This window comes from Centrocercus urophasianus, unplaced genomic scaffold (assembly GCF_019232065.1).
Source record: "Centrocercus urophasianus isolate 14NV4802_14NV808 unplaced genomic scaffold, USGS_Curo_1.0 seq_12, whole genome shotgun sequence".
NCBI lineage: Eukaryota > Metazoa > Chordata > Aves > Galliformes > Phasianidae > Centrocercus > Centrocercus urophasianus.
The window spans coordinates 9,537,774-9,563,505 of record NW_024884364.1 but is presented as its reverse complement, the minus strand read 5'-3'; the positions used below and the strand labels follow the sequence as shown (position 1 = coordinate 9,563,505).

Here is a 25,732-nt window from a genome sequence, read left to right as displayed (position 1 = left end):
ACTAAACTATCTCTCAGCCCGACCCACATTAACAATGCAAAACAGTATTACATTTGCAAACGCCTATAAGGAGTACACTTTCAGTACAGTCAGTTAAGTTCTCAAAGCTCTTGACAATTAAAATGCATTACTGTTTGCTTTTCAATCCATTTGTCACTTTACAGCTACTCTGAAGAGCTTTGAGGGCTTGCTTTGTTATGTTATTACATTAGCTAAGAAATAAACTTTTTCATAGATTTGCTTTCTCTGGATCTTTTAGACTTCAAAAATGCAACAACAGTAGTGGATGCTTTGAGTGACAGGTATTATTTTGACTTATATTTAGGTTTCATTAATAAATTAGACTACAAATCACATCAAGTTTACAACTTATACAATAGATCCAGTTTGATTGATTGCATTAGTGGAATTTGCACCAGAATATTCCTAGTAGTAGTGCTTTTTGCTATAAGACTATAGGAGCTACTCTTGTTTAGAACTCAGTTGAAGACCCTTTTTAAACTCGCACCAAACTTTTTAAAGTGAAGAAGCCAGAAACTTAACAGGGAGGAGAATTTAAAACTGTATAAACTATTGAGTTACTTGTGCTAGCAGTAACTATTAAAACTTGATTTTATTTTGTCTTTTGGTATTGCTTGCACACTGCATACGACTGCCAAAGCTAGTCTTAAAAATTGCACATAAAGTTCATCAGCTGAAAAGTAGAGATAATCCATTAGAAATGATTTGCTTGTAATGCCACGAGTGATGTGTAGGAATTGATTGTCAGATGTGATGGTCCAAGTCTTGAAGTCTGCAGGTTTTGGATGCTTGAGGTTACTGTAGTGAAGCGTAAGAATGCTATAAGATTACTGTTTGTTGCTGTTTATTTATGAGCTCTGACTGATACAGGGAGACTGGATAAGAAAGAACAGCCCATCATGTTACTCCTTCTGTGAGATACGATGCTAATGAACAAGGCAGGCTGTAGTCAACTGCATATTATTCAGCTCAAACAGATATAATATAATGCATTTAACAAATAAATTCGTAAATAAAAGTCACTGCAGTTACCTAATGCAACTTCATTGATCCTCTATTAAGTATTTATCACTAAAAATGGAATGCTTAATTTTTTTTTAATAGACCCACAGAATAACTTAAATTGAAACGTGCCTCTAGAGGTCACCCCTTACTTAGAGAACATCTGATGGGATCAGGTTGCTCAGGGCTGTACCCAGTCTTGCTGTCTCATAAGAAAACCTAGTCTGGTGTTTTATAATTACCGTGGTTATAAAACAAATCAATAAAATATCATAATATAACGAGAGCTTTCTGTGTACGAACCTGTATTTGTTGCCTCCTGCTACACAACTCAGAGGAGCTTGCCTCCACCTTTCCTGCACCCTCTGATGGGACAGCTGAGGAACAGCAAGGCCGCAACGAAGCCATCTCTTTTTGAGGCCCGGCACACGAGCTCTCAGCCTCACCCCATACTTTGGTACTCAGCTCTCCGGCCTCTCTGAGACACTTCTACCAACCCCACATCATCCGGCGGATAACCAAATGCTCGACCAGGGTACTGAAGCACACACTCAGAAGCCCCAGTCAGGGCCGCTCCAGCCCGCCAAGCCTTCGCCCACATCTAAGATGGCCGCCGCCAGCCTTCCGCCCGGCCCGCGCCGTGCCCGGCTCTAAGATGGCGGCCGCGCTCTTTCTATCCCTTCCCTGCGCACACTCACCCGGCTCCGCCGCGGCGCGCGGGCTGCTGACGTCGCTTCCTCTTGTGCAGCAGCCATTTTGTCTTTCCGTTGCTGCTGCTGCCCGAGCTTCTTCCTCCCTCCCGCCGCCGCTGGCCGCGAAACTCCAGTTCCCCCTCAGGCCCGGCTCCCGCCGCCTGTCCGTCCCCCCCCACCCCGCTACGCCCGGGGGCGGCCGGCGCCCACCGCGCCACACGCGGATCCCCGCAGCCCTCGGCACCCCTCTCCCGGGGTCCACCGCACGCGGCCGGCCCCGGGAGCGGGAGCCCGGCCCCGCAGCCCCCTCATCTCGCCATGTCCAGCGAGGAGAGCTACCTGGCCATCCTCCGCTACCTCACCAACGAGCGGGAGCCCTACGCGCCGGGCACGGAAGGCAACGCCAAGCGGAAGATCCGTAAAGCGGCCGCCTGCTACGTGGTCCGCGGCGGGACCCTCTACTACCAGCGGCGGCAGCGGGACCAGCAGCGCTTCGCCGAGCTCGAGGTGGTGCTGCAGGCCGAGCGCCGCGCCCGCCTCATCCGCGCCGCCCACCTGGCGCCCGACGGCGCGCACCGCACCCGCCTGCAGACCTGGCAGGGGCTGTCGCAGAAGTACTGGTGGCGAGGTGAGCGCGGGGGGCACCCGCGGGGACGGCGCTGCCGCGCGTAGCCGTGCTCGTCGCCGTGGGGACGCTGAGAGGCAGTGCCTGCGTGCTCCGCCGCCGCGCGGCTGGCGCTTTGGGAGCGGAAGACTTTGCCCTTCAGAGGGGGATGTGTCGTGAGAGGGCTCCTGCTTCGTGCTTCTCAAGGCTCCGTTGGCCTTAGGTCGGTCTTTAGGATGTCGGCCTCGCTGTCTTAGATGCGCCAGCAGCATCGCTGTTGAGTGTGGTTGTTGCACTCACCGTTACATTTGCCTGTTTCCTTCCAATGAGAAGCTGCACGCACAGAGCTAACCCCCAGCTGGGAGCGGAGTGATGTCACAGCAGTTAGAAACAGTGCTGCGCTAACATCAGTAATTCTCAGTCATAGCTTTCTTGCAGCTGAGCCAGCAGCTTGGGATCTATGTTCCCTATGGAGCTGGTGTTCTACTTGCAATCTGAGGTATCCATTAAACAAATCTCTAGCTTCTCGGTTGCCCAGGGCCTGCTTTCTGTTCGTCCTGCTTCTCTCGTTTTGCTTTTTTTCAGCTGTCAGTAAGCAAATCATAGAGTGGCTTAGCTCGGAAGACACAGATCACTGAGCTGTGGGCAGGGCTATGACTTACGAGATCAGGGCCCAGTGCCCCATCCATCTGGGCTTTGAATGGTTCCAGAGATGGGGAATCCACAGTTTCGCTGGGCAACCTGTACCAGTGCCTCACTACACTCTGAATAGATAATTTTTCCCTAACATCTGCCCTTGCAACTTTAGTTTTCTCTGTTTTGATTTGTAGGCTTCATACTCTAGCTGCAGCCCATTCTTCCAGTCCAGATCTTTTTGAGTTGAAGGTCTTTAATGTGAAAAAGGATTTGGAGACTCCAAGTTGATAGATGCATTCTGAATGATGGTCTCCTTGCCTTTGTGTAGGTTCTCATTGTCTGCCCAGTATCAAACTGTTGTGGCATCTGCTGCTATCCTAGGCACCCATCCATCCATGCATTCTTAACGGACTTCAGTTTATCTTCTGTTTGTCAGTAGCTTAATTTGTATAATTTATCTTATTTCTCTTAGAATGGTAAAGTTCATACCTAGCTTTAAATTTGTGCATTTTATTTTTTCTCTCTGTGAAGACAATGCTTTCCCTGCTGCTATGATCCTCTCTTGGTGTTAGGGCACAGCAGCTTTCACTTATTCATCATTCCTACGTTGATGCTGACCTACTGGGGCTGTAGCTGGGAACCAATGGGCTGGAATGTGGCCCGGGGTTGAGAATGGTATTAGAAGTGGGATCTGCAGAGGAGACCTCATGTCCTGCCCAGGTTTTAGCTGGAATCAAGGAAACATAAACCATGTCTGAAATGTGTTTTCATGTCTTATGTTGCTTGAGGTCTGCATTTTGCCAATCCTTAACAGGAATGCGTATCTAACATGGCATATTCCACAACAGTATGAGCAGCATGAGTCTAATGCAGTGTCAGCCAAGGTTCTGAGATGTGATAGATTTTGAAGCATAAAGGAATGGGTTCTATGGGCTCTTATGCTGTCCTTGTGGAGAAAATGAATTTGGGTTCAAAACTGTACTCTAGAATGCCTTCATGTCTCAAACGTGACACTGAGGTTAGGAACTGTTGAGTATCCAAAATTACTTGGTTACATCTCATAAAGTACTGGAGGGAAGAGCTTCTTTAAACTTCTAGATTCTAAGCAGCTGACTTAAATGTGTGTTAATTATACATACCGATGTCATTGCCTGTAATTCAGTTGGTCCCAGTTTTGCAAGAGCCTTTACATAAGCTTTTAAATTCTTGTCCTCTTTAGTGAGGACAAAGGGAGATCTAATTTGCGTGGAACTAATTGCAGGATACATTTACAGCTTTCGTTGTCTTGGGATTCTTATAATGAATATGTAAATTGAAATATTTTTCCTAGCTTAAAAATAATACAATAGTGTTATAGACAGAACTGGTATAAAGAGAAAGGATAGAGAACTGGCTTAATTTTTCTTAAATAATCATTTCATATATTTTTGCTAATCACATTTTTAATTATGTTTTTAAGGTGAATTACATGAAGATTGCAAACCTAATTAACTTCTGTTAATTTTCCTTAGGTATTCTTAAGCAGGTTAAGGATTACATTAAAGAATGCAGCAAGTGCCAAGAAAAGCTAGATCGTTCTAGATCTCTGTCAGATCCTTCAGAAATGCTGGAAGAGCTCGGACTGGATGTAAAATCTCATGAAGACAGTAATGAAACAGATGATGAAGTGAGTAATGCGGCATCAATCCCAGCTGCGTCCCCAAAGCCTGTGAAGAAGAAGCCAATAGCAAAACATGAGCTTGTATTTGTAAGTACCATTGTTTACATCTGAATGTATTTAAGATGTTAATGCATTTCTAGTTGTGTATCTATTTTCTGTTGCTATTATAATCTGGTCATGATAAGATGACATATGATTTGGCAAAAATATTCAGTGTGTGGAAGCAGGTGACTGGTGTATGTGACGTGAAACTAGTGACAGTAGGTGGCCTTTGGAAAATAAAATGACTTTAATTTCTGTATATGCATGTGAGACTTGAGGGAAAATGAACTGCAGAAGTATAAGTGAAGCATTCCATATAAGATTCTCATGATATTTGTATCTGTTACTTAATAAACTATGTTATATTTATATATAAAATTTTAGATGTTGGTAAGCAGGGTTTCACATGTGTAAAGGCTACTGAATCTAGAAGCAGTTTCATGTTGCAGCTTTGAAAAATGCAGTAAAGGAATTGATTGGATACGTCTTCCTATGTTTCCTGTTTGTTTTAACTGTTTCGAAGGAGGGTGAGATTTGGTATGCTTAAAGAAAGAGAATGATAGTAAGATTAATACAGTCTTGAACTACTTTTATGGTTGCAGCAAATAATTGTCTTTGTGTTTCAGTATGAATGCTTAAAGAATGTAATGTCTAAATGTAATGAAGTTCTCATGATGTTGTTTGTGGCAGGTTGACAGTAAGGGCCTTGTGAAGCAGTCATCTTCCAAACATTGTCTGTCAGTCTTAAACCAGCTGAATCAGCAGAGGCTTTCCAATCAGTTCTGTGATGTGACTCTGCTGATTGAAGGAGAGGAGTACAAAGCTCACAAATCTGTCTTGGCGGCCAACAGCGAGTACTTCCGAGAGCTCTTCATTGAGAAGGGAGCTGTCACTAGTCATGAAGCTGTAGTGGATCTGTCAGGTGAATTGTTGTGGGTTTCAAAGATAGAAATTGTTATGTATGAAGTAAGATGTACAGTATTTGCTTTAGTCTCTTCTGAGTGTTCGAGACAACCAAATACTTTATCTTGCCTTTTTTTTTTTCCTTCTCTTAATCTCCAAGTATTTTGTATGCATTTAATGCTTCAGCGATGGCTCTGGTTTTGCATATCTGATCTCCCATATTGAATTGACAATGGAATTCCATCTCCTAATTTCTTAGAATCTTTGCTTTCTTGCTTTTAGCTTGTTTACATGCATTTTCTTACATTAGTCCCAGACTTTAAATGTTAGAAGACATGAAGAAGGGATGTTCACTGGCTTCTCAACAAATTGAGAAGCAAATACTAAATTGTCTCGTGTCTGGAAAAAATCGCTTCCCATATTTTTGCTTCTTTCTCAAATCTTTATTTCTTTGAAGATGGGAGATGGTCCAAAAATAAACGTTCAAAAAATAGCTTTGTAGTGATGAAGAATATTGTACAGAACTTGCATGTGTTCTATTCTTTTCCTGGTGGTTTCTCAACCATCTCTGTCTTTGCATGAACAATAGACATGAATGAACATATATGATGGTCCAGAAGGTTACCCAAATATTAGATGTATGATTTATTGAACTGTGGGAAATTATACCAAATGCTTCTTTGCAAGCTTTTGCTTATCTCTTTTTTTTTTTTCCCCACTGGCCACTTTTTAGCCTTATTTTTCTGCAGCTTCAGTTGTTACTTAACTCTTAATTACTTTCTGAATGTAGCATCCAGAAAGACTTGTAGCATCCAGAAATCCTTAAATTAGGATTAATTTGCTTCAAAAGATATTCAAACAATCATCTTAAGAATTTTATTGTGAAACAACTTCTGTTCTGCTTATTGAAAAAGTTGTCTGTCCATGAACAAAATATATAAGGAGGATGTTTTTGTTTAAGCGATGGTGATTTGGGTTTGAGGGGCTTCGTGTGGGTATGTCTCACTCTAAATGTCAGACTTAACCATATCAAAGATGAACTGATGTATCTATCATGGGGTATTTTGGTGTAACTGGGGGGTCATCAGTGTTTGCTCTAATCTTCTGTTTTGTTCTTGGTAGGGTTTTGCAAGTCAAGTTTCCTTCCACTACTGGAATTTGCTTATACTTCAGAATTAACTTTCGACTTCTGTAGTATGGCAGAACTGGCTATGCTTGCCCGGCATCTCCTCATGTCCGAGGTTCTTGAAATCTGTGAGAATGTTCACAAACAGATGGAAGAGAAACAAATTACAGTGTACCAAAAGGGAGATATTCAAACAGTAGAATCAACACAGAATTTAACAGAGCAAACTGCAGTTGAGATAGCTCCTGTGGACAGTGTTGAGCAGCCACTGCCAGTAGAGCTGGCGGCCAGTGAAGTAACAGCAACTGTGAATGGAGCTCCTTCTTCTGTTGAGCCAGAGGAAAAAGCAAAATCCCAGCCTGGCGTCCCACCCCCAGGGCCTGTGGAGGCCTGTCCTGATGATCTTTCAAAGCCTGTGGAGCAATCTGAAGCAATTGAAAATGGTGTCAAAATGCAGATGGTAGAGAGCGTTTCAAATAGCCCTATGTCTGCCAGGCAGCCTGAGCCATCAGTTCTGGAAGCCATGGATACAGAAAGTCCATTGGAAAAGGAGACAGATGAGAATTGTAAAGTAAACGCAGAGACTGTTTCTGAAGACTCCTCAGAAATGCTCAAGGAAAAGCATGGCAGGCAAAGTGGAGAACAGAGCCTTTCGGCCTCGCCACCGGAAAGCTTGGCTTCCAGCCAGGATGACACTTACAAGAGTAAGCTTCGGCAGCGGTCTGTTAGTGAAGGTGGATACATCAGGTTGCATAAAGGAATCGAGAAGAAACTGCAGAACAGAAAGACAAATCCTAAATCTGCAATACAGCAGGTATTCTTCTGCTTCGGCCTGTTTGTGGTCGTTTGTTTCCAAATCAATTTGAAAAGACTGTTTCTCATTTCCAAGCACTGTCTGGCAAATGTTTTAAGTGGTTTTTTTTTATTGAGAAATTAACATTACTGCAAACTGAAGTAACTTAATATGTGGCCGTTGTTGGGGGGGAGTATCAAAACTGTTTCCAGATTGGAGATTTTTAGAATGCTTGCTATTCTTAGCCTACCTTGAGTATCACCTTCATAGCTTCCTGTGGTTGGACGGAAGGTGTATCTACTTCCTAAAACTCTTAATGACCTGCAGATTTATTTCTTAGGTGGCACATGTATATGTCAGTGATAGACAAATATACAGATATATAGATCCATTACTGAAGTCAGGCCTACATCTGTTAAGACTCACATCCTATGTAGACAGTCGTAAATCACAATGATCCAGTGCTGCTACCTTTAGATTGGGACTGGTTAATGTAATGAAAAAAGGAGTAGTGATATTAATAAACAAGCACTCAGACACAGTAAATGCTTAGTAGCTGAATATACATATTTTTTTTCTTGTAATGAAACAGGGGTCTTATTCTGTCCCGTTCAGGAGCCTTTACTGTTTTTGGTGTACATGGTTATATGACATTGATCTCAGTGAGTATTAGGCGTTTTTTGTCGTCAATTGTTTTTGTGAGAGAGTAGCCTAGAATCATAGAATGGTTTGATTGGAAAGGACCTTTAGGATCATCTAGTTCCACCCTTCTTCTATAGGCCAGGACACCTCCCACTAAACCAGGTTGCTTAAAGCCCCATCCAGCACGGCCTTGAATACTTCCAGGAAGGGGGCATCCACAACCTCACCGTGCGACTTGTTTTGGTGTTTCACCACCCTCACAGCAAAGAATTTCTTCCTGATACCTAGTCTAAAGCTACCCTCTCCCAGTTTAAAACCATTTTCCCTCATCCTGTGCTGCCTGCCCTTATAAAAAGTCCCTCCTCAGCTTTCCTGTAGGCCCCCCTCAGGTACTGGAAGGCTGCTGTAAGTCCCTCCCAGAGCCTTCACTAGCTTGAAGAGCCCCAGTTCTCCCAGCCTGTCCTCTGATCATTTCCATGGCCCTACTTTGGACATACTCCCTAACAGCTCAATGTCCTTCTTGTGCTGGGTGTCCCAGAACTGGATACAGAACTCCAGGTGGGGTCTCACAAGAACAGAGTAGAGGGGCAGTATCACCTCCTTCAAACTCCTCTTGTTGCAGCCCAGGATACAGTTGGCTTTCTAGGCTGCAAGCACGCATTACTGGCTCGTGTTGAGTCGCTCATCAACTGACATCCCCAAATCGTTCTTAGGACTGCTTTCAAGCCATTCCCCACCCAGTCTGTATCTTTGGTTGTGATTGCCCTGACCCAGGTGCAGGACCTTCCATTTGGCCTTACTGAACTTCGCAAAGTTGGCATGGGCCCACTTCTCAAGCCTGTCCAGGTTCCTCAGGATGGCCTTCCTTCCCTCTGGTGTGTCAACTGCACCACTCAGCTTGGTGTTGTCTGCAAACTTGCCAAGGGTGCACTTGATCCCACTGTGCACATTGCCTACTAAGATGTTAAATCACACTGGTTCCATTACTGATCCCTGAGGTACACCACTTGTCACTGGTCTCCGATTGGACACTGAGCCATTGACTGCAACTTTGGAGTATGTCCATCCAGCCAATTCCTTATCCAGCAAATGATCCATCCATCAAATCCATTTTTCTCCAGTTTGGTTATGAGGATGTCATGTATGTCAGTGCCAAATGCTTTGCACAAATCCAGGTAGATGATGTCGGTTGCCCTTCCTTTATCCACTGATGCTGTAAGTCCATCATAAAAGGCCACCAAGTTAGGCATGACTTACCCTTGGTGAAGCCATGTTGGTTACCACCAATCACTTTGTCTTTATTTTCCATGTGCCTTAGTAGGGCCTTCAGTAGGATCTGCTCCATGATCTTGCCAGGCATGGAGGTGAGATGACTGGCCTAAAATTCCCTGAATCTTCTTTTTTTTTCCTTCTTGAAAATGGGGGTTATGTTTCCCCTTTTTCAGTCAGTGGGAACTTCACCAGACTGCCATGATCTTTCAAATATGATGGATAGTGGCTTAGCAACTTCATCTGTTGATTTCCTTAGAACCAATGGAAGGATCTCAGTAGGTCCTGTGAATTTCACAGAATCACAGAATTGTAGGGGTTGGAAGGGACCTCCAGAGATCATCGAGTCCAACTCCCCTGCCAAAGCACCTTCAGGTTCTTTAGATGGTCTCGAACCTGATGTTCACTTACGCAAGCAGATCTTCCTTCTCCTAGTCCTTCCCTCTGCTTTCTGCAGCTTGGGTCGTATGGCTAGAGCCCTTGCTGGTGAAGACTGAGGCAAAAAAGTCTTTGAACACCTCAGTTTTCTCCATATCACCCATGACCAGGTCTCTAGTTTCCTTCTGGAGAGGGCCTGCATCTTCCCTGGGCTTCTTTTATCACTGATATATGTGATAGGTAGAATTTCTCTTGTTCCTCTTTCTGCCCATGGCTACATTTAATTCTATCTGGGCATTAGCTTTTCTAACCTGATCCCTGGACAAATTCTTTCTAGTCCTCCCAGGTAATTCATTCCTGCTTCCACTCCCTATAGGCTTTCTTTTTGTGCTTAGTTAAGTCCAGGAGCTTTTTGTTGATGCGTGGAGGCCTTTTGGCATTCTTGCTTGCCTTCTTTTTTCTCAGGATGCATTGCTTCTGAGCTTGGAGGAGTTGGTCCTTAAATACTGACTAGCTTTCTCGTGCCCCTCTTCCCTCTAGGGCTTTATCCCATGTCACCCTGCCAATCACTTCCCTGAAGAGTTCAAAGTTTGCTCTCCTAAAGTCCAGAGTAGCAAGCTTGCTGCACATCATCTTTGTTGCTCTAAGGATCTTGAACTCTACCATTTCGTGGTCACTGCAGTCTAGGGCTGCCCTTGAGCTTAATGTTACTCACCAGCCCTTCCACATTGGTGAGGACAAGGTCCAGCGTAGCACCTTTTCTTGTGTGTTCTTGTAGTATCACTTGGAAGAGGAAGTTATCAACACATTCCAGGAACCTCTTTGATGTCTGGTGCCCTGCTGTGTTGTCTCTCCAACAGATATTGGGGTGGTTGAACTCTCCCATGAGGACCATGTTTTGTGAATGTGAAGCTACTCCTATCTGTTTACAGTGGGCCTCATCCACTTTGGTCTTCCTCATCGAGTGGCCTGTAGCAGACCTCCACTACAATGTCTCTTCCCCCTGCCTTTCCTTAACCCTAACCCATAAGCTCTGTCAGCTCCTTCTCTGTCCCTAGGTGGAGTTCCATGGACTCCAGCTGGTTGTTGATGTGGAAGCACCCCCTCCCCTTCTCCCCTGCCAGTCTTTCATGAAGAGTTTATACTGAGCAATTCCTCCCAGTCATGGGAGACATCCCACCATATCTCAGTGATGCCAATGACATCATAGCCCTGTAGGCACACACTTGTCTGCAACTCCCTGCTTGTTCCCCATACTTCGTGTATTAGTGTACAGGCATTTGAGGGGCTCTTATTGAGGCTGATGTACCAATTGCAATGCTATTCCCTTAGCATATGTGAAATGGCAGCAGTGGGTAGTAGTCTGTGGGATGTACAAGGTCTGGCAGCTTCTCTGTCCCACCCCTGATGAGTAAGCTTTGCTTTATTCATTCCACTTCACTGCATGTTACATCTTTCCAGTGTTCTGTGAAGTCCTTCCATGGTAGATCTACCAGTCCCAGGCTCAGATGTGTAATTTGTTATTGTTATCCTAGCAGATGGTAGCATTAGCCTCTGTTAACAGGTTAAGAAGTTAAAGCCAAGTACTGAAACTAGGACAGTAAAAATATAGCAAGTGCTATATTTGTGACTTTGGGTTTTTTTCTGTTTTTGGAGGGGCGTTATCTTGAAGATAATTTCAGGAGAAGCTTTGCTTAACTTACTTGAAAATTTTAAGTTCCTGCCCTTGACAGAGGAATGTTTTAAATAATTGTTCAAATTTATTTAATTTGAGTCAAAAATGGGTTTCTGCTTTCATAATCGATTTCATAGTTTTGTGGTTTTGTTTCGTGCTTGACTCAGCTCCCCACGTGGTGCTGGATGTTTTATGAGGATTAGCAAAGAACCATTCCTTCCTGAGGTCCCAATTTTGATACTGGAAGAATAACATGGCAGAGAAATTACAGCAAAAAATACTTGTAATAATTGCAGTTGGCATGGAGATGTCAGGGATAAAGCATGAATTTTCGAAGCTCTTACTGATCATCTACCAGTACTGCCTAACAAGAAAGTTAGAACACCCTTAACTGGAAGTAACTTTGCTTAAATATTGTAAATTTATTTACAGGTTGTGACTAACTCTTCTCGTTAGCTGGTAAGAATGATTGAAGCCAGTTTTTTTTTTCTGTAATTTGATGACTTCTGAAATAAATCCTGAGAGGGGATGTTGGATTTAAAGAAATAGTTGGAAACATTTGGTAGAAGTTATGATGGGAAGTATTTGTGGTTCCTCTCTGTGTGTCCCTTAGTTTGCACTTAACCAAGCTAGGTTACTTAGTTACTCAGGGCTGAAGGATTAGTTGTCTCTGGAGACAATTAATTATAATCAGATCACAGTAGGGAAAAATGGTCCTGTTTTAAAACCACAATAGCTGTAAACAGAAAACTACTGGACAGTGATGCCCTATAAGCGTAAACTAAGCAAGACTGGTTGATGTTACAGTGACAAAAAAAAAATGAGCTTTAGTGCTGACTTTCAGAGGAAGTATGAATTGTACTGTAATAAAGTTCATTCACAGGTTATGCTTTCCTGATGTAGGTTGCCATGAAGCTGGTTCAGAGAGGGAAAAAAATGAAACAGCCCAAAAGAGAGACCACAGAAAATAATGAGGTAGAAGCTCAGCACAAATGCACTGAGTGTGGAATGGTGTTCCAGCGACGCTATGCACTCATCATGCACACACTGAAGCATGAAAGGTCTAAAGACTACAAGTGCCCAGTAAGTTCTTTGTCCGTAACCTTGCTATTAAAAGTCATTCAGTAATAACATTCATAATTATTTTTCTTGTCTCTTTTAGTATGTGCTTTTATTTTCCTCATAGATGTTAGAGACAGATGGAGCCTTGATCTGAATAGGTAGATTTCAGTGCAGCCACATGGACATGTTCCCATGTCACATGATGCTCTCAGGCACACTGTTGTTCATAGCGCTGGGGTGGGTTTTCCTCCTTACCATAGCAGTACATCTGCAACTATATTTAGAGTAGCTTGCAAGTTGGAGCGTTATTGGGAAGCTATCAGCACTTCTTCACTTAGCTATGAAATTCAACATTTAATTAACCAGAGATAAAATGTCTATAGGAGTCAAGCTGTAGACCTACCTGATCAGATTACTGCTCTTAAAATCCTCGCTCTAGCTTTTTTGAAATTAATTTTAAATGTTAAAGCAAAGTAAAGTTGTAATGTTTTCTTTTTCAGTTGTGTAAAAAAGAATTCCAGTATGGTGCCTCCCTGCGAGCCCATCTTGTCCGACACACGCGCAAGACTGAGGTGAATGCTGCAGCTGATGGTGTGGAAGAGACAGGAGTGTCCTCAGTGAAAGGGAGAACTAAGCGCGAGTTCATATGTGATATATGTGGGAGAACTCTGCCTAAGCTCTATTCTCTCAGGATACATATGCTCAAACATACTGGTGTAAAACCACATGCTTGCAAGGTAAAGAGAAAAATATTTTAGTATTGACTCTCTGTTCTGAAAAATAGATTAATCGTAGAATGGCCTGGGTTGAAAAGGTCCACAGTGATCATCTGGTTTCAACCCCCTGCTATGTGCAGGGTCGCCAACCAGCTGACCAGGCTGCCCAGAGCCACATCCAGCCTGGCCTTGAATGCCTCCAGGGATGGGGCATCCACAGCCTCCTTGGGCAACCTGTTCAGTGCGTCACCACCTCTGTGTGGAAAACTTCCTCCTAATATCTAACCTAAACCTCCCCTGTCTCACTTTAAGACCATTCTGCCTTGTCCTTTCGATACTTGCCCTTGTAAACAGTTGGTTCCACCTCCTGTTTATAAGCTCCCTTCAAGTACTGGAAGATCACAGTGAGGTCTCCCCAGGGCCTTCCCTTTTCCAAGCTAAACAATCCCAGTTCCCTCAACCTTTCCTCATAGGAGAGGTGCTCCAGCCCTCTGATCATTACAGAACGGAGAAAATACTGTAACATTCCTGATGATATTTCTTGTAGTTCAAAACTGAGAAGTAGAATTGAACTAGATATGGGATCTTGAAAATTAATGTTCTCAGTCTAGAATATGTATTCGCTTGAGCGTTCCTGTTTTTAACAGACTTGTTTTGCTACGTGTGAGATATTGCAAACTTGGTCATCCTAGTTCCTAAGAAATCCAGAAGTTTTTTCTGTTTGAAGACAACAGCTTTTCAAAGCAGCTGTGTTTTAAGTATTGAGTTTTATTTGTTTTTGGATCTGGATTTCTTTTCAGGTTTGTGGAAAGACCTTTACATATAAGCATGGATTAAAAATGCACTTAGCTCTTCACGAAGTACAGAAACAATTTAAGTGTGATTTGTGTGAGAAGTCCTTTGTCACAAAAAGAAGCCTTCAAGAACATGTGAGCATTCATACTGGTAAGTGAGAAGGAAGAGGAGCCTTTTACTTTGGATGGCTTTTGTATGCTGGTGAACGCTAACATTGCTCTTCAGTGTGAAAGGTACTGTTGGAAATAATTAGTTCTTCCCTTTGGTCAACCTGTTGACTTAGAGGTAAGCAGTCATCTTGCATTCCTTCTCTGGGCATATTTCACTGTAGCTGAAGGTTAATAAGCAAATACTATATATGAGAACAAGGAGCCACGTTTAGTCTGTTGCTATGTTTTTGTTGTTTATGCCTGTATTATATCGGTTCAACAGAGACAGACAAGGGGATGGAATATTTCGGAGCACTGTGTACGCTTTTGGTCTGTACTTTCAGAGGACAACTTGCTAAGTTAAATTTCTTCAGAATCTGTGTATGTTTTACAAGATTTTCTGTACTAATTAAACATTCATAAAGAAAAAAGATACTATCTGCTGCTCTTCTAAATTTTTTCAGTAAAAGACAGATATTTTTAGTCAGTATGAGAAATATGCTTCAGTTCTTATTCCTACTTTTAAATACCTTACATCTTATGCCATGAAAGAGGAAAACAATGTGTTATTTGTATGGTCTGCAACCTGTAGGTGTTCTCATCCCTTCAGATAAATTCCAGGAGAAGAAAATAATGCTTTCACAAAGCATTCCAGAGAGATGGAGGCTTGTCTTTGTAACATGCCTGGTTTTGTTTTTGTCAGGAGAATCCAAGTATCTTTGCACCATCTGTGGAAAATCTTTCCATAGGGCATCGGGACTCAGTAAACACATAAAGAAACACCAACCAAAGCCTGAAGTTCGTGGATACCAGTGTACTCAGTAAGTTGTTCTGTGGTGGTGTTTTTTATTAAGATTAAAAGCAGTTCTGTTTGAAACACAGCTGTTTGTTTGCCTGCAATAGGACTTGTAAAGTGCTAAATAATAATAATTTAAAAAGAAAAATTGAAAAAAAGGCTTTTGTTAATACATGTTTTGGAGAGAGAAAACGTTTTTTAACTAGTCTCATGCAATCATGTTGTAATGTTGTTGTATACACCATACAGTACCTTGAGCAAATGTTGTATCAGTATTGATGACCCTACATTGGAATGCTAAGACCTTTACTTCTACAGGTGTGAAAAGAGTTTCTATGAAGCTAGAGATCTCCGTCAGCATATGAATAAACATTTAGATGTGAAGCCATTTCAGTGCCAGTTCTGTGGAAAATGTTACAGTTGGAAGAAAGATTGGTATTCTCATGTAAAGTCTCACTCTGTCACAGACCCTTATAGGTAAGAAGAAATGTACTTAACTGAAATATACGAGATTATACAGTTCCACAGCCCTAAATTAGTCAGAAGGAACTGTCTAGTCTGTGGTAAAAGTGCTAATTGTTTGTCCTTGACTGGAGCCTTGAGTTTTTGGGAATGGATGGATGATTTCAAATCAGCTGGTCAAACTGGTAATTTGCTGGCACAACCCTGGGGCTAATACATAAGAAGTCGTAAGAGGATAAATGTGTTTAGTTTAGAAATGCTTTGTATGTGATCTTGCTGCTCTGGAGTGGGAAGTGGAAGCTTTGTGGCTGTGAATAGGAGAAAATATGGCTTTCACATTTTTAATTATGGAATTACCTGTCATAGGAAGCAGCATTCCCATTAAACTTTACCTACATTAATTAAAGTTCAGTTTTTGTTCAAGCAACTTAAGAGAAGCATAGGATAATGGCTCTGACAGATCTCCTATTTAACACATTCTAGGTGTAATGTGTGTGGTAAAGAATTTTATGAGAAGGCTTTGTACAGAAGACATGTGAAGAAAGCCACGCATGGGAAAAAAGGAAGAGCAAAACAAAACCTGGAACGAGTTTGTGAGCATTGTGGAAGAAAATTCACACAGCTCCGGGAGTATAGGAGACACATGAACAATCATCAAGGTATGTGGAAAGCAGGCAGTCAGCACGTTCCCCAGCCCCTAAAAATGTTGCAAAGAGATTATCGTGGGTTTTCACTGAATCTGTCTGTCCTGTGATGCAGGAGACACAGAAATTCTTATAGATTGGCCAGTTAGTTTTAGGCTTGTCCTAATTAGTTAACTTGCTTGCAGTGATTCCCAGAAGTGGCTCTTAGGATCTTTCTAAAACTATGGTAGCATGGGGACAGTACTAATTTGTCTTTCTGAAGCTTTAATGGAAAAGGAATCCTTTATTTCTTTTAGAAATGATAAAAAGCAGTGTATCTGGCAAAGGTTTGTATGTAGTAGTTTGGAATGGCACGCAGTTAACAAAACATTTCTAAGTCGAGAGAACTGTTGGCTTGAATTTAGAAAAGGAACCACTGGAAATTGGTCACCTTCCTGATTTATTACAAGATTATAAAAACTTCACATCCCATGCAGTATTTCAATGTATGCAGAGTGAGGGAGGAAGAAAAAAGCTGTAGATGGCCTTAGAAGCTAACTAGAATAAGTGCTGATTTGATGAGAGGTGTGTTTAAAAAGATTTACAGAAAGGGGGTGTAAGTGGGAATGTAAGTGACACTATTAAGTGAAGCATCATTTCCAAAGAGCATCACAAAAACAGTCACATTTGCTTTAAATTAAGCAGCCACATGTAACAGGGAAACTGCGTGAAAAGGAATGTTATAAGGGAATTTCTGGGAAGTAACACTAGTTTGTGAAGAGCACCTGTGGAAAGGAAAATCTAGATGTCTGGTCCTTGCATTATACTGCATTACCGAAGGGGTAAGCGAGATCCTGTTCTTGTACGGAAAAAGTTGTGCTTCTCAGATTTCTGTTGTCCCCCCTGTCATTTCTCACTGTTTTACAAAGGCTGAGACAGCTTTGCTTTGCTTTTGAGAACAGGTGTGAAGCCATTTGAATGTCTCACTTGCGGAGTCGCCTGGGCTGATGCACGCTCCCTGAAGCGCCACGTGAGGACGCACACTGGAGAACGACCGTATGTCTGCCCGGTTTGCAACGAAGCTTACATCGATGCCCGGACGCTGAGAAAGCATATGACCAAGTTTCACAGGGACTATGTGCCCTGTAAAATAATGCTGGAGAAAGATACTCTTCAGTTTCATAACCAGGGAACGCAGGTGGAGCACGCCATCAGCATTTTAGCAGCAGACATGCAGGAACAAGAAACGGAGATTAGTGTTGGTGGTGAGGAGATCGAAACTGTGGTGGTGACTGGAGACACGCTTGAAGCAATCGAAGCAGTTGCAACTACTGAGCAATGCTCGTCAGTCTCTACTCTTTCTGACCAAAGCATCATGCAGGTGGTAAATTATGTACTTGCACAGCAGCAAGGACAGAAAATGGCTGAAGTTACTCAGGCCATGGAAACTGTAGAAGTAGAAGTAGCCCATGTTACGGAGACAGAGTGAGTAGAGCCTGTAAGAGAGAGCAAGGGGGCCAAAGTCTTACCATGTGGGGCAGCCAGGCTTTAGCTGGGTATCCAAGACTTACGGTGACACCTGTTCTCAAACAGTTAATCCCCTATACTGAATTTCTTGGCTATGAAATATTGCACTGTGTGCTACAGAGAAAAAGTTTAAATGCTTCAGTTTAGGCCAATACTTTGAAGGCAGAGATGTCTGTACTGGTCTTTTTTTTAAAAAAAAAAAAAAGTTGGACTAATAATATTTCCTGGGTAAGTATCGTGCTGTAAATTTAAACACATGTACAAAGAAGCTGCACTAAAACCTAGAAACATACAGTAATTGATAACTTTTGTTTAATGTGCATTTCATCAAGTTTGTCAGCAAATCGCCAGAGTTGGGTTCCATCTCTTGCCCAAAACAAGGGAATGATGAAATGCTTCAGCTGTGCTTTGTGTGTGACTTAAAGAAAATCTGAGGCTTTTGTCTTTTGGCAGTTGTGACCTCTGCAATCAGTGAATCCCAGTTTTGCAGAAGTTATTTATATTCCAAGTCAGTGGGCAGCAGGTCCAAGGTTCCAAAAAAACTAATGGGCACGACTGCTCTGATGTCTGAGGGTGTGGTACTCTGAGATGAGGAAAACAAATTCACTGGAAGACAGCCCATTTCAGAGATATTACTCTACGGTAAACTGCCTTTCATCTTTTAAGTGAGGAGCTTACACCTCATCCTCTATTATGTTTAGGTGAATAATGTTGAGATGTGTAAAGGAACTGTTATTCTGTGTATCCAAAGCGGGTAACTTAGTGACAGATATATTTCTGCATTAAATTTGATACAGAAAGTTGTAAGTGAAAGGGATGTAATGGCACATTTCTTTGAGAATGGGCATATTTTTGTACTGAAGGAGTCCTGCTAGTTATGATCTGATTTGGTATCTTGCTGATGGGAGGAGCTCTGACAATTCCCAAATGGGGGACACAGCAGTATCAGGGTAGAGAATTACGAGTATCTCAGTATCATGTAATAAATTGGTCTTAAATGTCTTCTGGAGACTGGTGATTTTATTGCTGCTGCTGTAACAAATGCTAGGGCAAGCTAATTACCTCGTGTTATACTATGTGGATTGAAAAATTCTTACTAGGTTTTCGTACTAGAAAGCTTGATTCACAGCAACGCTTGGCCCCTAGTTGAAATGTCTGTGATTTAGTACTATGTACTGTATGCATCTCAAGGTGTGGGTTCTTTCATTTTTTAAGTTCTTTTTAAACAACAAATGTGTCTGATTGGAGATGATGTCAGATTGAACAGTCAGAACTGTGTTATTTAAATTAGTCCCTCTAGCATTGTCAAATGCTTTCCAATTTTGGCAGCAGCAGCAGCATACCCATGGAAGCCTGGAACACTGTCGAGTGCAATTGGTAAATGAAGTTAGATGTGTGTATCTCTGTATCCATGAAAAAGATCCACTGAGGAGCACTGCAGAATCCATGATAAAGTAACCACTTCATTTGAATGAGTATTTTTACCTCATCACATTTAACTATGAGCATCTGCTTACGAAGCTACAGCACACTGTTCTTTTTCTATTTTACAAGCATGCAGATAAGCAGTGTTGACCTTTTTTTTTCTTAAGTTAATCTAAGTTCCTGCCTTGGATTTGTGTTAATCTGTGGATGACCATTTCAGAGGTGAAGGTCATCCTGCAGAGAAGTAATGTCATCATTTATATATCCTGCAGCCTTTAGAAGTATGGGGTTTGTTTTTTCTTTTGTTTTTTTCTGGCTGCCCAATTGAGTAAAACTAAGAGGAATACTTTGGGGAAAAAGTACTGCTCGCTATAACGCTTCAATTTTTGTATGGTAAAGGAATCTTGAGATAGCCATCCTGCTATAAATTATAAAGACATAGGTAAATTAACAGTTCTTACTGCCATTATGATGAGAAAAGAATAGACTGCTAGGTAATCTGTAAAACTTACTCCAGTGTTTGTATCTGACAAATAATTATGTATTAAGTGATGAAATGTCAAGGAAATACAGCTGTAAATAACGCTAGAACATTATTTGTATATTTAGTGTGTTACCTTACAAAGAATATTATTGGCACCTCAGTTTAATCTTTTAATCTTTGGTGCATTAATTTATTTGCCCAGCATATGGTAAAAACAGAAATTTCGGAGCCTGCTTTAACTGATGTGATGGCCTGCCATTAAAAAAAAAAACAACAAAAAAACAGATGAAAAACCACCTGAGAAGTTGTTTCATAAGGGAAACTCAGCCAGGAATATCAAAGCTGAACATTGGGACATCCCTTTCCTGACGTACTGTGCCTTGCCTTTTCAGAATGGCATGAAGTTAGCAGGGGCTGTCGATGCCTGTTTTGCTGTTCCTGTGTTTGTACAGTTGCCTTATGTTTTTCTTTAGATTTCTTAAGCTCTTAATTTAAGATTCTTCCACAGCCTATTTGAAGACTGCTAATAATGCAGTTGATATTATTTAAGTTGATTTTTTTTTTAAAAATAAAGCTCCTAAGATGTATCCATTTATATTCCTAGTAATAAATTCTTGTACATAATTTGATCTGTAAACTATACTGTTTTTATTTAGTGTTTGATGTATAAAGTTACGGTTTCTGTCATTAAATAAACCCAGTATTGTCAGAAATTATTCTCTTAAGCAACTTTTTTTTCTGTGGAAAAGGCTTGACTTACTTATTCCTTCTCTGTATTCTGCCATCTACATTGGTTCCTTCAAAAGTAATGCTTCCACAATGCAGAAAGCAGGTAACACTTTGATGGAGCACATTCTCAGCTACCAAACATTTTTCAGCATAGCCACCACCACTAGCTATGCATTTTCACCAGCAGTGAACAAGAGCCACACTCATGAAAATCTGCACCAGCAGCGGTGCCCCACTGTGTTTCATGGCTGCTATGACTGCACTGTTGCTAGAAAATAGGAAAATGTTGCCCATGTGGTCCATCTTTCATTGCCCTGAACAGATGGAAGTCAGAAGTGCCAAATCTGACCTATACATTGGATGTGGTAGGACAAGCAATTTGCTCCATGGTCTTCCAACTGGTATGGAAGTGTGGTGTTACTGTGTCGCATGAGAAAGGTGGTCATCTTCTCTGACCTGACTGAGCTTGGTCAGCATTGATGGTTGTGGTTCCAGAAAATCCAGGACTCTTTCCTACCTCAAATGGCAATGAATGACTGTACTTACTGACTGCTGCATATTGAACTTCTTTGATGGGGAATTCACTTGTTGCCACTCCACAATGCTTTCTTGAGTTTGATTTGTAGTGCTGATGCCATGTCTCATTACCTGTAATGATGGGATCCAGGAAATGGTCATCTTCAGCTTTCTTTCTGTTCTTTATGTTCCTATGTGAGCATTTTTGGGACCTACCTGGCAGGGGCTTTGTGACATTTCAACATTTTTCCAATGCACTGAAGCTGACGTTCAGCTCCATGCACAGTTCCCTGGTTGTAATCTGCTCATTTGTGTGGAGACGACTGAAAATACTTTGTAGTATGACAGCTGTGCATGGCCATCCAGAACACGGCTCATCTTTCAAGCTGCTGTTGCTACTGCTGAAATGTACCATCCACTGCCTCACTGTGCTCACATCCACTGTTTGCCTTCCATCAACGTCCACCAAGTGTTGATGGATGTCCACGGGTGCTGTTTTTTCTGCATGGAGGAATTCAGTTTTGCTTCAAACACACTCCCGTGTCAGCTGTCATTCTGTCAGACCCCCCTTCTACTGCCATCTGTCACAGCAACATGGAAGAGAATATTGGGGGGAAGGTTCCACCCAACTGCCATACCACCATCTGCTTCTGACATTGTGGGCCACCATAACAACGTAGGAGGCATTACTTTTGGATCAGCCCTCATCCGTACACCTAGGAAGCTGTTCCATATTGTTCATTTATCACCTATGTTCAACTTTTGCTGAAGTTAAATAAACTTGTACAAGGATAGGAAAACCAGTGCATTCCTAAATGAAGTGTTAGGACACGGGCAGACTAGAGCACAACAAGCACTGTATAAATGTATACTGTGCCTGTGTTTAACACTGCTACCCAGGAGGAAGCATCATGTGGCACTTATGGCTTCGCTCCTATTCTGGGCTGGGAAGCTCTCCAGCATCACTCCTGGCTGAAGGACATTAGTCGTACAGTTGCCTTCTCGTTACTGCTAGCAACTTAAGGCAATGCTGGTGTTGCAGAAGAGCCAGCTTTGTTGTTGTTTTGTTCCTGAGGAGGTTGTTTTGTTGGGATTCATTTGTTGGTTTTGTTTATCCTGCTCCCTAATGGAAACACTAGGACTTGGGCACATCGACCCTTAGCATTTTGGCATATTAGGTAACTCTTCTGCGAGCCCACGCAGGAATCTAGGCTACATCAGAAGTACACATATCAAAACTAGGGTTTCAAAAGGCTGAGTACACAAGGACTAACATGGCCTAGCAATGAACAAATACTGTTCAGTAAGGCTGCAACTGTAGATTTAAAAATTAAAAACCACAAGTGATGTGTGGAAAACTTTCCCTGCCCTTTCATTTGAACCAGATTCACATCCCTCCTGGCTGTTAAATGAAGAGCTGTGAAGAGCTGTGCATACCTAAAGCATTGGAACTGTGTACCTACTTAGCAGGCTAACCATTAGGTTATGTCACAACTCTACTGTGACACTCATCAGCTATGAGACTTGCCAGAAAGCTCAGCCACATATGTAAAATATGTCTGTCCGAGGGCCTTGTCTTATAAATGGTAGCATCAGCATTAACTTATTCAGTACCACTAAGTTCAGCAGCCCAGACTAGTGCTAAACAAGCACTTAAGATATGCTTTATTTTTTTTTTAATCTAAGATACACTAGCTTCATTATTAGTCTTCACACTATACTGCTCTATTTTGTGTCTGCAACACCAGAGTGCAGTTTTGCTTATGCATGAATATGAAAAGCTACCAGATTTTTTGCACAAAAGCAAAGGCTGAATTACCATTTTATAACCACCTACCAAGCATCAGCCAACACTTAAAACATAATGATTACAAATTATGGAAAGCTAGGGAAGAAAAAAAAAAAAAAAAAAAAAAAAAGGAGAACTGTATTTTTATTATGACTTGCATTGCCTTAGATTAATATATTTGTACTTCAAGGAAAGTATTAACATAGGCTCATGACCTGAAATTTCAGCATCTGTTTCACTGTCAAATCCAAGGAACCGAATTTAAGAAAGAGGTCAAAGATGAGCAAAGGTTTTCAAGATCTCACTGCATGCAACTTTATCAGATAGTTTATATTCCAGTTGCTAGCTGTGGCAGTCACTGCCACTCTTACCTACCCTACCTACCCTGAAGGGAAGCTGGCATATATCTATTTACACTGCAGAACGAATGCACGCTAAATTTTAAAGGTTTGCTTGGTACCTAAATCTCCTTCTGGGGCTCCTATCACTCTTAATTTAGAAATGGAAATTCGCAGACATTTAATAAGTTCTACATAAGGTTAAAATGTAACAGCTCGTGCTTCTAATTGTATAGATATCCACGCCTCCACCCAGAAGCAATGGCTTGTTATTTAACAAGTAGCTTCCCAAAGTAAACACAGTGTAGTTTTTAAGATTCAAACACGTATCAGAGTGAAAGAACTCTGTTAGGCAGTAGAAGCTTCTGGGCTTCCTCACAACCCAAGCTTTGACAAAAGCACTTGCAGCATACAGAACTCAGCACAGCCATGTCAGTTCTGACAAGGAGGTGCTCTAAGAATCACAGGCCTAGCAGAGATGAAGTACAACAGGCCTGAATGCAACTGTGTCTGCTGCCAGGGTGAGGATGCCATGACATAACATCTGCTTTTGCCAAAGTTGTCTGAGTGCCGTGGTTACGTAATCTACTACAAGGAAGTAAACACACAAAATTAAAAGAGCATCATCTGTTACCTTACAGACAGACAGCTTCGTACTTCCTTCTGCTTGTTTAAATAGATTCTGAGAATCTGGACAGTACACTTCTCACAGTTTCAAAGGAATGAAATCGGGACTGAGGGGCTGCACCAGCAACACTTGAAACGCTACCAGTAGCTGCCTACACTCATTATTTTTTGTATAATTAGTGTTAAATGAGCTTGGATACACCAACATCCCAGCCACAAAGCAGGTTCAAATGCAGTTTAGGCATGGAAAAGGTTACCGGATAATTACTTCTGCCTTCATCTTACGTCTTAAATGTTTTACAAGCTTCTCAGGTGCTAAGTAAAGCTTTACTGCTAAGCAAGCATAAGCCTTCTGAGTTAAAAGTGTGCGTTGTGTGGATAACACATTTCAACTACTGACAGTCAACCACATCTCCCTACAAGGCAGCTGAATTCTCTGCAAATGCCCTTGAAGAACTTCAGACAGCTAAATCAGGTAGTTCACAATTAATTTTAGAATTCTTTAATATTCTTACCAAAAAACAAACAGAATCCCTGAAATATATAGCCTTCCCCTTTATTACTACTATATTCAGACAATGAATAATGCAGAGGAAGCCCAGAACTCCAAGTGGAAGTTCCAGCTAACATTCTCCTCAACCATACTTCTCAGATCAGTTCTTCTTTGCATCAGACAACAGACACCTTTGTAACTACTAGATCAAGCCTGTCAGACATTCAGTCCCAAGTGGATTTAGGCAATCTTGATTTGATTTTCTTCCACACAGCACTGAGAAGGAACCTGAGAGACAGAATTTCAGCTTACCTTCAAATCAGATCTATTAGTTATTGCAGTCTCTCACACAGACTGGAATTACATTTACTGACCACGGAAGTAAATCAGACAAATATAGAACTGTTATCTGACTTCCACGAAACCTACATCCTAGCAAGTGTGCTGCTCTGCCTATAAGTACCAGGAAACTGTTGAAATCAATACCTGCTGCAGGCAAAGAGGTGGAAGACATGGTAGACAGCAGGGTTAATTAAGAAAGAATAGGTCTCGCTGTTACCCTCTTACTCCAAATCCCCTTTAGCTTTCTCCTAAGACGAGAAAACAAAAATGTATCCAGTAACTGCTAAGAAGCAAGATAAAACTGCCACTCACTAATAATACCTACTATCTTCAAGGCTTTCTTTGGACAAATACAACCACATGTAGTAAGTGAAACGCAAATGCTTCTTTTTGCCTTGCCAAGCTCCAATAGCACCCAGGTTGGGTTATCTGTTGTTGTTTTGTTTGTTTCTTTGTTTTAAATAAACCAAAGATTTCTGCTATGGAAAAAAAAATAATGTATACGTTTTTATGTTACGTTTATAACAAGGCCTTTAAAGAAAATAGTTACAGGTATTCAACTGCATCAGACTTCAAAAGAAAAAAGATTACACATACAATACAAAAATACAAAAAATATTTTTTTAGAACATACAAACTCAAAAGTCTAAGTGGTCAGAGCTTTCCTAAAATAAAATAAAAAAAATACAACTGAAGATGCACTTTCCTTTCTGCACTTGCAGGTTTAAATTTAACATGAAGAAAGGCTTTAGAGAGAGGATGAAAGCAATTAATATACCGAACTCTGCCATCAGTTCCAGGTTAAAATGAAAGCAGTTGTTGATGCTGTCAGGTATTGGAGTTCAGAAAGAACCTTAAGTTTTTTCAAGCTTTTTTGTTATAGTTGCAGTTGTTACTTTGTCATTTTTCCAAATTACTGCAAAAGGCAGACAGACAGGAAGAGGATGAGTTTTATTTCTAGTTGATACTACACGCATTAGGACTGCAAAACCAGGATTTTTTTGAAACCAGATAGCATCCACTGAAGACACAGGCATCAAGGCATTTTTTTTTTTACATGGCAAGACAGGGAAAGTGCATCTTAAGATTTTTCATACTTAAGCAGTGAGTTACTGATTTTTGGTGTGGCTTTTATTCCTTCTAGGCATAGTAAAGAAAACTATTTCAACCAAACGGGCAGCTTAACGTACATTATCTTGTCCTTCTGGTGGTGGCCTTTGTGTACCACTCATTGTTGCATTTAATATTAGTCTCTATTTAATTCACAAGGAAATGCTAACAAGCACTACTGAAGGCTAATGACTTAAGAGGAGCACACTGAAAATACTGACTTATCCTTGTAGTGAATATTCTTTACAGACTGTATCTAATATACAGACAAGGCCCATTTCCTCAGCGTGAAACAGGCCACAGAAT

The 25,732-nt window shown here is 41.5% G+C and overlaps 1 protein-coding gene across 1 annotated transcript; it reads left to right on the top strand.

Moving 5' to 3' along the window:
- The first annotated feature begins 1,997 nt into the window (after nucleotides 1-1,997).
- ZBTB11 (zinc finger and BTB domain containing 11) lies at nucleotides 1,998-20,169 on the top strand. The gene is made up of 11 exons (XM_042810482.1): nucleotides 1,998-2,343; nucleotides 4,467-4,702; nucleotides 5,348-5,579; nucleotides 6,683-7,500; nucleotides 12,347-12,526; nucleotides 13,006-13,242; nucleotides 14,022-14,166; nucleotides 14,869-14,986; nucleotides 15,280-15,438; nucleotides 15,907-16,082; nucleotides 17,009-20,169. Exons 1-11 carry the CDS (start codon nucleotides 2,034-2,036, stop codon nucleotides 17,533-17,535), a joined length of 3,138 nt encoding a protein of 1,045 aa, XP_042666416.1. The 5' UTR covers nucleotides 1,998-2,033; the 3' UTR covers nucleotides 17,536-20,169.
- Nucleotides 20,170-25,732: the final 5,563 nt, after the last annotated feature.